The 14801-nt window shown below is 49.4% G+C and overlaps 3 protein-coding genes across 3 annotated transcripts; 2 read left to right on the top strand and 1 right to left on the bottom strand.

Annotated features, from left to right (window-relative positions):
* Positions 1–668: 668 nt before the first annotated feature.
* On the top strand, positions 669–2888 carry DEU56DRAFT_916280 (quinon protein alcohol dehydrogenase-like superfamily; the record flags this gene model as incomplete). Its single annotated transcript, XM_041357846.1, has 5 exons — positions 669–1637; positions 1696–1791; positions 1844–1933; positions 1989–2456; positions 2508–2888. The coding sequence occupies 5 exons, from the start codon at positions 669–671 to the stop codon at positions 2886–2888; spliced, it is 2004 nt and encodes a 667-aa protein (XP_041204732.1).
* Positions 2889–6013: 3125 nt separating this feature from the next.
* Positions 6014–7866, bottom strand: DEU56DRAFT_903572 (interferon-inducible GTPase-domain-containing protein; the record flags this gene model as incomplete). The annotated part of the gene is made up of 5 exons (XM_041356642.1): positions 6815–7866; positions 6601–6628; positions 6189–6313; positions 6082–6135; positions 6014–6045 (listed from the first exon to the last, which is right to left on the bottom strand). The coding sequence occupies exons 1-5, from the start codon at positions 7857–7859 to the stop codon at positions 6014–6016; spliced, it is 1284 nt and encodes a 427-aa protein (XP_041204731.1). The 5' UTR covers positions 7860–7866.
* A 2726-nt stretch (positions 7867–10592) lies between these two features.
* On the top strand, positions 10593–14534 carry DEU56DRAFT_903571 (CHAT domain-containing protein; the record flags this gene model as incomplete). Its single annotated transcript, XM_041356641.1, has 8 exons — positions 10593–11075; positions 11126–11276; positions 11331–11467; positions 11530–11612; positions 11667–11783; positions 11847–13109; positions 13176–13491; positions 13531–14534. Exons 1-8 carry the CDS (start codon positions 11036–11038, stop codon positions 14532–14534), a joined length of 3111 nt encoding a protein of 1036 aa, XP_041204730.1. The 5' UTR covers positions 10593–11035.
* Between the last annotated feature and the right edge of the window lie 267 nt (positions 14535–14801).

Genomic DNA, 14801 nt, shown 5'->3' with positions numbered 1-14801 from the left:
AATCAAAGAATCAAAGTTTATTGCTTTCAGTTGAATCTGGGTGGGCGAACGAAATGGTATCATAACGTCTCCTAAATTAATTGTTCCAGCATGCTCAGCGACTCAGTCTCTGAGTTATTAGTACGCCACAAGCGCTCAGTGCTGACTCTGTTGCTGAGTCTTATTGGTTCTCTCAAGCGCTTTATTTATACAGCATGAAGCTGTGAATCACGGGACGCACCTAAATGAGAAAAGGCGGCTTGAACACACGAGCGCCGAACTTCCTCTTCTCCCAACGAGACATCCATTGATCGCTGGTGACTGAGTACTGTGTCTGAACGGTGCTTCTCGTGATTGATACTGTAAACTCTTCTGCAGGTTAAGTTGACAACTCGCTTACAAGCGACCTGGAATACCCATCAAGATCCCTAGCACATTCTCGAATAACGGCACAGCAAGTACGCATACACAGTCCTGAAGCTGTCTTCTGGGCAAGGACTGGATTCCTGTAAGTAGGTTGCCTCGTAAAAATGGCTTGTGTGCTCTAACAAGCGTTGCAGTGAAAGAAGAGAAGCCCCTGGACTTACCAGCAACCATTGCCGCCTGAAAACCCGGCCTGGTTCAAAGATCTCAGCAGACTTCTCGCATAGATAGGCCCCAATCTGCAGTACAACTCCCCAACACCTACCATGTCTTCATCCACCAGTGAGAAGCAACAGATGCCAGCGCCCACACCACACCAGACGATGCGAGGCCATACCTACCGGGTAACAGGTGTTGTCCATCTGCGCAGCGAACGACGGATAATCACATGTTCTGATGACGGCTCACTCCGACTATGGGACCTAGAGAGCGGTGCGCAGATAGGGGAGGACTGGCGAGATGAGGATGTCCAAGAAATGTTGTCCATGGCATTGTCTCCAAACGGCAAGACAGTTGCAAGTGGAAGCAGGGACAGGACAGTGAGGTTGTGGAACGTTGAGACGAGAAAGGTCATCGCCAAATGGACGGGGCACACCAGAGTTGTGTGTACATTGTGCTGGAGTTCAGATGGCAAGCGAGTAGCGAGTGGATCCTGGGATGGGACAGCAAGAATCTGGGATGTCAAGAGCGATAAAACTGTCCTGACAATCAAAACCGGGCACAGGTGGGTGTACGCGGTGATGTACTCGCCCGACAACAAAAAAATCGCGACAGGCGGAGACGAGGAGAATGGAGTAAAAATCTGGGATAGCAAGACGGGCAAGCTCATCACCACACTCCAACACAATTACATAGTGTACAGCTTGGCATGGACGTCGGACGGAAAGAAGCTTATCTCCAGTTCATATGACCTGATTAGGATATTCGACACAGCCACTTGGGAGCAGGTTGCCATTCTTGACGGTCACTTAAACATTGACGTCATCTCCTTGTCTCAGAACAACCGCATCCTTGCGAGTGCATCTAGGAATAAAACAGCGCGTCTATGGAATCTAGACACGAATCTCCCGATCGGAGAACCCCTACAGCATGAAGATTATGTAGAGTCCGCCGCCCTTTCTGCTGATGGAAAAACGCTAGTCACTGGTTGCAGAAACGGAAATGTGTACACATGGGACATCCACGCCGTCAAAAAAGCTGGCCTTCAAGACCTACTGTCCACTGGTACCGATATTGTGAGTGTCAACACCTCACCCACGCTCTCTCCCAAGCACTGACAATGTCTGCTGCTAGGCGCCAAAAAACAGACTTGAACAGCAAGCATCTCAAAGCAATTCAGGAATAGAGCGAACCCCCCGCTCTTCGCTCAGCGGCAAGTCATTTTTGGAAGTATGTTGACCGTTTGTGAACCTTCTCAGTGGTTATAACACTAATGTTGCAGGCTGATGCTACGCGATGTCACAACGAGTTCGGGGGTCATGACGATGAACTCCCACCTAGGTTTTTTGACAACATGGAAGCCGAAGTTCATGTTCGTCATCGGCATTTCTATTACTTACATCCTGTCCTCATCTTTGTGCTCTTAGTCCTCTGAAACAGGTGCCCACCCTCATTCCTCTGCAAGTACACTCCTCGCTCGCCTTTCCTCGCTCCTCCACCGCTTTCGAGATGCTGAAACGACCGAACACCCACAACCCTCAACGCCTTCGGGTTTACACCTACAGATGCTCTTCGCTCGCCTGTCCTCACTCGTTCACCGTTCGCGACTTGAAAATGATGCAGCAAGCGAACTTCAGCAACCCTCTACACCTTCGCGGTCAGATACACATGCACTCTTCGCTCGACTGTCCTCATTCCTTCCTCGCTCTCGACTCCACACCGAAGAAGAAACCGAACCTCATCCCACAACACATTCGGGTTCACGTCCAGATGGACTCATCAGTCATCTGTCCTCACTCTTCCGCTCTCAAGCTCACACCAACGAAGACATCGAACTCCCGCAACGCCCATGGCGTCCTCGTGTCGTCGATGTGGCTCCAATGCGGGACAGGGAGGTATGTCTTTCTCTGGTGCTTCAATTTACAGTGTTTAATGGCCTCATGCAGGTATTGTTCGTTGCTCAGCGGTCCCCACCAGATCGTCCAAACACTCAGTCTAATAGTAATTCCATACCAGGTGCAAGACCTACGTATTCACTTCCCGTCCGAATGTTAGCCCATCTCGTGCTTTTTCTCTGCTGTGCGTCTCCTCAACACGACGGAAATGCACAACCAACACAACATCAGCAGCAAGGTCAATTGCATACCCAGGCGCCGTCACTGCAGACTCAGCCAGCTGCCGCCTCGACGTCGACGACACCTACCGCTCCTGATACTCATACTACCGCGCCAGGTGCAACAATCGCGCAGCCACAGCCCTTTCCATTGCGGACTCGTTTCGTTCTTTTTCTGTGTTGTGCAACTCCCCCGCATGTAGATGGGAATTGACGCTGCAGCATCTGGAGACCTATTTCATCTTTGGATCCGATTCTCCTGTCATGAATATTATTTTCTCTTGGCCCGCGTTGAGACTGCATATTTGAATGCTACAACCTCCTCAATCTCAGGTTGGTTTCAACACTGGCATGACGCCTCGATTCTAATTTCAACCACGCTGAAAACACGTCCTGGCTGCAAATTGTGGTGTTCCGAATTCCGAATTCCGAGCACCAGTCATCCTTCATTCGTTGGGTACCCGATAGCAAGTATGTACATCTTGGACTAGATCTTTCCCTCGCCCTACTGCACATACGCACCCTGAACGTCATTTCCTGCAGACTAAATAGTTTCAACACGCTATTCTGATCTCGCGGCGATTTCCCGCCGTATAATTTGCCTCGAATGCATGAGCACTGACATGATGTCAGTGTCAGGCATGCAACCTTTGCGTGGTGTACAACCAAGACGTCTCGGCCCGCTGTATGTGCTGCGACTGGCTGTTTTGTTCCTCCGCTGAAGAAGCGTAGGTTGCGGACGACGCGGTACTGAAGAATCAAAGAATCAAAGTTTGTTGCTTTCAGTCGAGACTAAATGAGCGAACGAAATGGTATCCTCAGTCTCTGAGTTATTAATACGCCACAAGCGCTCGGTGCTGACTGTGTTGCTGGGTCTCATTGGTTCTCTAGAGCGCTTTATTTATACAGCAATTTTGTAAACAGCAATAAAGCTGTGAATCGAACACGAGGTTGACGCACAGGACGCACCTAAATGAGAAAAGACGGCTTGAACGGACGAGCGCAGAACTTCCTCTTCTCCCATCGAGACATCCATTGATCACTGGGGTGATTTGAGCACTGTGTTCGTCTGAACGCTGCTTCTCGTGAGTGGCACTGTAAACTGTTCTGCAGGTCAAAGCTGACAACTCGCCTACCAGCGGCTTGGAATACCCATCAAGATCCCTAGCACATTCTCGAATAACGGCACAGCAAGTACGCATACACAGTCCAGAAGCTATCTTCTAGGTGAGGACTGAATTCCTGTAAGTATGTTGCCTCGTGAATAATGGCTCGTGTGCTCTAACAAGCGTTGCAGTGAAATAAGATAAGCCCCTGTACTTACCAGCATCTATTGCCGCCTGAAAACCCGGCCTGGTTCAAAGATCTCAGCAGACTTCTCGCATAGATAGGCCCCAATCCGCAGTACAGCTCCCCGGCACCGACCATGTCTTCATCCACCAGTAAGAAGCAAAAGATGCCAGCGCCAACACCACACCAGACGATGCGAGGCCATACCGACTTGGTAACAGGTATTGTGCATCTGGCCAGCGGACGACGGATAATCACATGTTCGTTGGACGGCTCACTCCGACTATGGGACCTAGAGAGTGGTGCACAGATAGGTGAGGACTGGCGAGATGAAAATAACGAACAAATGTGGTCCATGGCATTGTCTCCAAACGGCGAGACAGTTGCAAGCGGAAGCAGCGATGGGACGATGACATTGTGGAACGTCGAGACGAGCAAGGTCATCGCTAAATGGACGGGTCACACCGAAGTTGTGTGTGCATTTTCCTGGAGTGCAGATAGTAAGAAAGTTGCGAGCGGATCCCATGATGGGACGGTAAGAGTCTGGGATGTCAAGAGCAGTGAAAATGTCTTGACACTCAAAACCGGACACGATTGGGTGCGGGCGGTGATGTACTCGCCTGATAACGAAAAAATAGCGACAGGCGGAGACGAAGAGAATGGAGTCAAAATCTGGGATAGCAAGACGGGCAAGCTCATCACCAAACTCGAACAAGATTCCACAATTTTCAGCTTGGCCTGGACGTCGGACGGAAAGAAGCTCATCTTCAGTTCATTTGACCCGATTAGGATATTCGATACAGCCACTTGGCAGCAGATTGCTGTTCTTGAGGGTAACACACTCTATCTCGACATCATCTCCTTGTCTTCCGACAACCGCATCCTTACATGTGCATCAAATGGTAAAACAGCGGGTCTATGGAATCTCGACACAAATCTCCCGATCGGACCACCCCTCCAGCATGAACATGATTTGAAGTCCGCAGCCCTTTCCGCTGATGGAAAAACGCTAGTCACTGGTTGCAACAATGGAAATATGTACACATGGGACATTCACGCCATCATCAAACAAGCTGGGCTTGAAGACCTTCTCCTGCCTATTCCTCATGTAAATTACATGGCTCTTTGGTACCAACTATACTAATCTCCCACTTGCAGGTTCCAACTCCAAAATCGTTGATGACCGTACGTGACGTGTTTCTTTAGCTTTTTCAATGATTTTAAAGATATTTTAGCGAGATGCTACGCGACGTCCAGCTATTCATGCCCGTCAAATACCGCCAGGATTTTTTGATGGCGCCCAGGTGAGTTATCTGCTTTTGTTGACCAGTTCTTATTCTGATCTTTGTACTTTCAGTCCTCCGCAGCACACGGTACCCATCACCATTCCTCCACACACGACTCACATCTCAAACGCTTTTCATCGTTCTTCCGCCACTCTCGCTCCAAGACCGATGGAGCAACCGAACTCCAACAACGCCCAAGACGAACCATCTTCTCTCGTCGTGGCCCTCGTGTTGTCGATGTTCCTACAGTACAGGACAGAAAGGTATGTATTCGTTCGCGTGCGTTTCCCGTCGCTGTTGTTCAATGACCTATCTGCAGGCACTGGCTATTGCTCCACAACAGCGGCCGCGGCCGCAGCAGCAAAGCCAATTGCATGGCCAAACCCAGGCGTCGTCACCACATACCCAGCCTACGACAACCTCGACCCCCACGACACCTCCTGCTCCAGGTACTGATACTACCACAGCTGGTGCAGCACCCGCGCAGTCCCCACCCATCCCATGGTGGGCTCGTCTCGTACTTTTCCTTTGTTGTGCATCTCCCCCACATGCAAATGGGCATTGATACAGCGGCATGTGGGTAACACTTTGATTTTCGTTGCTGTCTTTATATCTTTTGCTACTCTATCAAGCTCGTTTCTTCGTTATGACACTCATGCAATGCATCGAATTGATAACGCTAACCGAAACATTATACTCAAAGAGAATGAAAGCCCAGGACAAAGCCAAGCTCCTCCGTTCATCCACGGACAGTACTGAATATTCAGGCGTCGCCGAGCTCGCCTGAACATAGCACTAAACATTAGGGATTTTGACCAATCCATAACGCACTTCGAACGCGCGTCTGATCTGTGCCCCATGAATCATCCCTGCCGCCCTGCAGCACTATTCAATCGAGCTGCGGCAAGTTTGTCAGTTGCCAAGTAAATGGGACATACCTCGACCTAGACATCCCCATCTCTCTTTTTCAGGACGCCTTTGACTTGCGTCCGACTGAATACTCAGCTCCATATTTCCATTGCCCTGCTGTCTCGTTTCGCGAAACGGGCATTTCAAACGGATGCTGATGCGGCACAAGAGTTATTGAGCGAAGTCCTCTATATTTGTCACTCCAACAGCCAAATTTACAGGGTAGCTCTTGCAATCGACATATTTGCTCTGCATTGAGCTGAGGCATTGATGTACGCGATCTTGGGCAAATGCAGCCCACTGCATCTATGCTTGCGTTGTCCCCAAATCAACTCGCTCATCGTGCACAGCGCTGCACACAAGTACTGGTCACATCTTCTGTACTCCGAAATCAACCAAATGAATCCCATTCCGAAAACGATATCATGTAAAACTACATACTTAGGGAGAAGGCGTGCGCTCTCAGCATCTGACCAAGAAAATAAATAAGGAGCAAGCATTAACGGTTCAACCACCAAAAGTCAACAAAGAATCCAGATCATGCGCTCCATATTGTAAGCTTCAGCTATAGGGAAGAAAATGAACTCAACGATCCGTTCAAAAACCGAGCGAGACAATCTGACCTACGTTTAGAATCCCAGCACCAGTTACCTACCCACACGTTCCTTAACATCTTCCAAAAGCTCTGCCTCGTCAATCGCCTTTGAGGAACGCGAGTTATTCCATATCGCAAGCATGGCATCCTTGCAAACGATATAGACCTTCTGAGGAGCAAGGTTCTTGTTCTCAACGTGCATTCGCACATTCTGACGCGTTTCGTCGATAAACCTCGTCCGTTCTTCGGATTTGATTTGCAGAAATTGACAACGTGTCTCGTCGTCGACGTCAGGATCACAAGGGTCAAACCCTCCTGACATCCGGTCACACGCCATGTTATTGATGTGCTGGTCTGATTTGGAGCGAACGATGAACACCTCAACGTTGGTGAATTGCTCGCAGGCGCGGATGATGGCGAGGTCGGATTCCAAGACACGATTATCAATGAGCACGATGATGCAGTCGAAGATGTATAGGCCCAAGGCATTGAAGTATTGCCAATCAGGAACATTGGGAGTGCCTGCTCCTGGCACGTCATACCAAATGATCCGGGAGTCTGGGCGTGGATCGGGGTATCTGGTGACCTGAGGAGTACAGTCAACAATCCCTGCACGAGCGGCGATGGGATGATTGTTGGACAGGCCACGGACGGCATTGATAAAGGATGACTTCCCAACTCCAGATGAGCCAACAACCGCGATGTGGAGAAAGCTTGGGCTGTAAAAATACTTGGTCTTCATGTGCACAATATCCTCCTCTGATGGGTGGTACTCGGGGCGAACTCCTTCAAGCAACTGACGCTTAGTCACAAGCCTCGCTTCCGCTGCTATGCGAAGAGCATCTGCAGCCCCAGCTGCCGCCCGTTCACGACGTCTCCCTGCGTTGTCCGCTTCTGTCTCAGCAGCACGCCTGACTCTTTCTACATTTTCCTCGGCAGCACGTCTGGCTCTTTTGTTTTCAGCTGCTTCCTCAGCAGCGCACCTGGCTCTTTCTGCCTCATACTTTGCAGCACAGGTGACTCTGTTAGCTTCCTCTGCTTTCTGTTGTTGATATCTTCCAGAAACAACGACCATAGCAGCCACCATGAAAGGGACAAAAAACATGCAGCACTAACAAAAGGGGGGAAACTTTATGCTGAGTAAGGGCTGTGTTACAACGTGTTTTCTGTGCACGTCCGATACGACCTAGACAATTAATCGACTGTGGACTGCAGATTTTCAAGCTTTGCTAACCTCAATGAACGGTAGTGCTGTCTGTTAATGCAACGTCCAGGTGATGAGAACTCAGCAGGAAAAACGAGAACGATGATTCGGACACTACGTGGTGAGCGGGGTGTGTGTATGACTTATGGGACCTAGACCAATATTAACCAACTGTGGACGACTGCGAAGCTTCGAGCTTTTCTCACCTGAATGGATTGCGATACAGTGAATGCGACGTCTCGAGAACTCTGAAGGGAAGGTAAGAGACAACGATGAGGACACAAGGTAGCACGCGTGGTGCATGGCTGGTATACTTATCCAGACAAACACGAGGCCAGTAAGAATCAGACTTAATACCGGCAGGTTCCATGTTATTGGGAAGCTGCATTGTTATTACATAGCATCTGATGAGTGCTACGCCGGGCACACGTGGAGAGCAGGATGTGATATGCGCTTGCTGACAGGAAGCCATAGATGAGTGATGAGTGATGGTGGTCAGACACGCGACCAATGATAGGTCCCATAAGAGCGCCAGCAGCCATGAGTGCAGAAACCAACGTGTTTGTCGTATGCTCGAGAGTGCGCAGGGTGTCGGTGGGTATTTTGGGTTTTATGTTGGTACCGGCGTTTGGAGGCTCTACGACGTTGTGGTTTTGTCTGAAGTATACATTCAGGTGAGGTGTCGGGTCATCCCAAGGGATGGTGAAGAACAGGGAGTTCCAGCAGACCAAGGAGGAGGGCTCCCACTGAACGAGTGAGTCAAGGCTGCTGAGCAGAGGTTAGGGGAAGACGTGAATTATGAGTTTATATCTTCCCATCTAGTCATTCATCGTTCCGTTTCAGACATGATCAGGCGTAGCGAGGACATGGACCTACTTTTCTCGATCATGTCAGTTGCGCGAGTGAGAATATCGTGATCCATTGACAACTGTTCGTCAGGGTCAACTTACGAAAAGGTGTTGGTTCATGAACAAGTTACGATTGTACTTCAAAGACTCACGGGACTCTCACTACCTGGACACTTAACAGTCAAACTGCTTTCCAGGAGAGACGGAAAGCCTTATGTGGCATATCGTAGCGTTGTGGTTGTAGGCGAAAGCAGAGGTTGCGAGAATCTGAGGGAGAGAACTGGTGAAGGGTCTAGGATTTGTTTTGACGATGAAGTTTACCCCCCTAGTCCATAAACGGGCACTTTGGCTAGGCCTACAGTTGGGTTGATTCCTGGACCCACCATACCCGTCATCGCGTCTGTGATAACATTGATGAAATTAGTGGTGAAAATGAACAGGCGATAAGAAGGATATATTACATACGGCCCAGCGTCAAAAGTTCGTCTCATGATGGTACAGCTTTGAGTCTCGAGGTTGGGGGAAAGTGACTTGATGTCAGAGTGTGCTGTACAGAGGGAGGCGGGTGTCAACGTTCCCATCCGCTGAGTCTGCTGGATAAATATATGGGCTGGCTGACTTGACCTCGATGAGTTACTCACCTTTATAATTGTCCGAGCGAACACAACTTAAAACGTTTGAACGACCACAAAATGGCGCGATATTGCATCTCTGATAGAATCACCGTTCTTTCTCGGTCGTTGAGTACTCCCAGAAACCAGCAGGGGACACAGTGTGATATTCAACAAGTCCGTTTGCACCTAGTGCACGTGGGCTGATATGAGAGAACTGGGTGGGACGGCATGTAGTTCGCTACACACACTGTACAATGCAACATGTAATCGCAATATTTATATTTACACAAGGTTGGTGAGGACGAGAAACGAGAGAACCGCGGGTATGGTGCGTGGAAAGATAGACAAGAACATGTGGCATGGGGACATAAACGAGTCCCTAGCAAAAGCAATCGAGCGGTGGATGAGATCAAAGAGGAGGAGCTAGCACGATAGACGGTACTTCATTGAGTGGGTTCAGGTGCACTAGAGTGTGTCACAGAGGGCGTCCTCGTCAAGGATCACTTCGACGGCCGATTTGCAATGGGGTTAAGACTACAATCGAGTTCCAAAATTCTGTGTTGAACACATGAAAAACGCGAGTCTATCCGATATATAACAGACTAATGAAGACTCAAGTACTCACGAATCATGGCCTCAAGGCAAAGATATGCATATGAGGAGTTACAAGCGATTCGTGCGCGTGAGGATCGGAGAAGTCTAGGAAATTTGCACTTTCCCACGATATTTGACTGCGAAGGACAATTGCAACATTCCGCAGGCCAACGCGGCCATGTACAGTACAACACATCCTCATTTTTTGCCACCGTCGGAGTCTCCCACTAGCTAGTTCAGGATCATACGCTGGCTCGTTCAACGGTAGACAAGCTGCCCAGGTTTTGTCAAGACTTGATCTACTACTAATTGTTGCTTCTGACTCTTGAAATTCAAGGTCGCATTCACGCTCGAATTCATTGCTCATTGCAACGTCTTCCGCATTCGAATCCGATTCATACTCTCGCAAACCGTTCTTGGTGTTTCCATCATGCTCTCGATCATCCTTCCCCCATGGCACTGCAGTCAGCTCAACCGTATACTCACATATAATCATTCGGTTTGCATTACCTTATGAAATAAACTCGATTCTAGTTTTGCCTTAGTGTGCTAAATGAGTCATACCACTCAGTTCAGGTAGAAAACTCATCCCAGGACGCTCAGAGTCTCGCATGACCTTGGCATGCCAATTTCGCTGATGTGTCTGACCTTGGCACTGCCCACTTCTCTAGCACAAGTTCTCCCATGAATTCTACTTGGTCATCGTTTGGTCTTAGCGCTTAGTTTCATCATCCCAGCGTCTATCATGCTGAACAGCCACAACGTGGAAATACATCATGTATAGCACGACCTGAACCTCAATCGCTTGGTCTAATCATACCAGCGTCTATCGTGAAGACCAGTCCTCAACAACCTGGAAATCCACGAGTAGCCATCGCCTAAACCCTCAACCTCTTCTCCACTCTCTCAGCCGAACTCCATCCACGGTCCCCATATCCCTACCCCCGTCTTCTCCTACCACTCATTCCACCCAGCACCAAGCCTATCTTCGATTCTTATCGTTTTGCTTCATCGTACCATCATGCCCAGTAGCGCAGGAATCCAATCTATCAGGCTTGAAAGTAGGTCACTCCTTCGTATCTCTTTTGTGATCCTTACGCTCTATCTACAGTCATCGGTGGAAACAATCTTCAAGTCCCCTCCTGGCGTCAATCCGCTGGCATTTACATATCCATCAATGTCGACTCGAGGAGACACTGGAAATCAGCTATCAGTGTCTTATCATCTGATGAATCTGTAGCGTGGGGAGATACCGTGACCCTGTAAAGTCAATAGAAACTTTCAGACGTCATTCAAGGCTGATCTTCTGTTTATAGACCACAGACATCACCTGCATTATCAGTGGAGATCTGGGCGTCCTTTGAGCTCGATCGAATGCTGGGAAATGGTGAAATCATCGCAAAACTTCAAATATCGTGGAATGAGCTACTCGATAATGGAGATGAGCCATTCAGTGAGTAATCTGTTTCTCATTCATACGTGTCTACTCACATCCAGTAAAACTGTCCTTCACAGCTGTTCGTGGTGTCATGCCTTCGCTCACGCTAAAGGCTGCTGTTATAAACACTTGTGATATTCAGGACGGTACACTGTTTGATGTGAGTGACACTGACCTCTGCTATTAGCTTTTGCTAATGGAATGTCAAATGTAGTCCATCGTAGACTGCGAGATTGCTCAAGCCACAGATGCGGGTCATGCACGATATGCCGAATACAGGACCAGCAAGATGGTCTCCTACCTGAACGATGCTATAGAGCGTTTTCAGTTGGTTCTGGCCCGCTGTCCGGTCGACCATCCTGACCACGCAGCGGCGCTCACCAACCTCGCGTAGGCCCGCCTTGAAGGCTATATTCGAAATGATCTCCAAGACATCGACACCACCATCTCGCTCTTCTGCGAAGCCCGCGCCGTCCATATTCATGAATCTCTGCAACTGTGCTGCAAGCTACTGCTCATCTGTCCAGAGGGCACCTACCTTCGTAGCCTTGGCGCAGACAGTGAGGTCAATTATGCGATAGGCGAATGCAATGATCTTCCTGTTGATGTATCTGATGAAGGCATCCGCCTTCAACGAGTCGTGCTCGAGCTCTGTCCCCTGGGCCAGAAATACCGTCCAAAAACACTTCACAAACTTTCAAAGTTACTCATCACACGCTTCAGACAATGGGGCAGCATCGATGATATAGACGAGAGCATACGACTTCGTCGCGAAGCCGTTTTTCTGTGCCCTAAGGGACATTCTGACTGTGGTACCTACTTGAACGACTTGGCCTCTTCACTGGAGTCCCGCTTCAATCACCAAGGAAAATCTCATGATCTCGACGAGGTCATCTCCTTACATGAAGAAGCACTGCTCCTGCGCCCTGTTTGGCACAGAAAACGTGATTTCTCAGTGGGAAACCTAGGGGGTGCCCTCCGCACCCGTTTCAACAAACGCGGTGACATCAAAGACATCGCCCGAGCTATCAGCCTCTATCGCGAGGCACTGATATTGCACCCACCTGGGCATCCACGTCGCGACACCATGCTTAACAACCTTGCCCTCGCGCTCACCACCAGATATGGCAAAATGCGTGTCATTGAGGATCTTAATGAGGCCATTGACCTATATCGCGAATCCCTTCGGTTAACGCAGCTTGACGATCCACAGCGCTATGCGACTCTTGGAAATTTGAGCTCGGCGCTCGGCTCTCGTTTTACGCGAACTCAGAAGCATGAAGATGTCGAGGAGGCCATTCGACTCTGCCAAGAGTCATTGGTGGCATTGCCTTCACTGCACCCAGATAGATGTCTCATCTACTGGTGGTTGCAGGTAGCCTATCTATCTCGTTACCAGATGGAGCACAACCCCGGTGATTTGTCACTTGCTGTGAATAACTTCAGACTGGCATCAGGACACCCTACTCAAGGCTTTCCGCGTCGAATTAAAACAACCTTGAACTGGGTTCATGAAACTAAAAGTCATCAACACGAATCTGCCCTCGAAGCATACAAAGTATGCTTGGAACTTTTCGACAACCACGTGATGACGCGATCGTCGATCATCTCACGGCGCGAGGCTGCAACAGATTTTGCTGGTGCACAGTCACTGCCAGTAGATGCAGCATAATGTGCTGTTCGTGCCAATGATCTGAAACGAGCGGTCGAACTTGTGGAGCAGGGTCGCGGCCAGCAATGGTCGCTGGCCTCCCGGCTCAGGACTCCGCTAGAAGAGCTGAAATCTGCGAGTCTGCAACTAGCTCAAACACTCGCGGACCTCAGAACACACCTTTCGGACGCTCAGAGTTCCACCGGCAGCACTGACAGAGCTGCTGCTGATCGGGCAGCAACCGACTATAGGAGACTTACAAGGCAATGGGAGGCTGCGGTAGCTGAGATACGCAATATTCGAGGTTTCTCGCGGTTCCTGCTCTCGTCGTCATATACAGAGTTGCAAGCGGCAGCGCGCCACGGCCCGGTCATTATCCTCATCGCAAGTAGATAGTTATGCAGCGCCATTGTTGTCCCGATGTCAGGAGAGCCCCACCATGTTCACTTCCCGCGCATCACTCTTGCAGATCTGAAGAAGCTCAAGAATGACTTTGCCAAGGAGATACGACAAGCATCTTTTATGCACGCAAAGGAGCCGAGGAAGGATTTGCGAGTCCTCTTGCGGACAGTATGGGACCACATCATGCTACCCATTGTAAATGTCCTCCAGCGTGATCTCAAATTACAGCGCCGCTCTCGTATCTGGCTGTGTCCAACTGCGGCCTTCACTTCCATTCCTCTCCATGCAGCTCACCCCTTTCGAACGAAGGCAGATTACTCTGGGAAGGAGCCGTGCTTGGAGGATCTTTACATCTGCTCTTACACTCCAACACCTTCGGCTTTAATCAGAGCTAGACAGATGATGAAGACGCGTGTCACTCAATCCTTCGCAGCGATCGGACAAAGTAAACCGGGCGTAGGGCAAGGCATGGTTCTCGCCACTGTCGACAGCGAGCTTGAGCTCGTCCATACACTCGTTCCTCCCGAGATCGAATTCACTAGCCTTTCGGGAGACGAGGCTACACAAGCAGGCTCACTCAATGCTTTGCAATGCAATAATTGGGTGCACCTCGCTTGTCATGGCAAGCAAGACCGAAAGCAGCCCTACAATTCACGTTTCGCAATGAAAGACAAACCCCTCACACTGCTCGACATCATGGAGAAAGATATTCCGCACGCCGAGTTCGCGTTCTTATCGGCGTGCCATACCGCCGCTGGCGATGAGAAGACGCCTGATGAAGTCATACATCTCGCAGCTGGCCTTCATTTTTCAGGTTTTAAGAGCGTCATTGGTACACTGTGGGCAGTCGATGACGCTGTCGCAAAACACGTTGTCGAAGCTTTCTATGAGAAAATGTTCGAGGGTTCGAAGGACGGCGGTATCATGGACTGTACGAAGGCAGCCCAGGTACTCAACCATGCTACAGACGCCGTGAAGATGAAGGTGCCGCTCGAGCAGAGAATCGTTTTTATTCATATTGGTGTGTAGTTCTATTATGTCATATTATTTCCTCTGGTATGGTTTCACGGGTATATTGTGTTCTCTTTCGTCTACGTTGTACTTCGAGTTGTAGGAATTACTGAATCACTAGGGTACGGACGAAAAGTGGGTTGTTGATAACATTGCTAAGAAAGGTACGTTAATAACTGTTACTGAGTGTAATCATGAAAAAGCGTAATGAAGACCGAAAGGAAAAGCTAAGTCGACGAAGTGCGCGATGAGGATGGTCGACGCAGCAGAAGAACACATCAGGAA

This window comes from Suillus clintonianus (assembly GCF_016758775.1).
Source record: "Suillus clintonianus strain FC179 chromosome Unknown DEU56scaffold_83, whole genome shotgun sequence".
NCBI lineage: Eukaryota > Fungi > Basidiomycota > Agaricomycetes > Boletales > Suillaceae > Suillus > Suillus clintonianus.
This window is presented reverse-complemented; position numbering and strand designations above follow the sequence as displayed.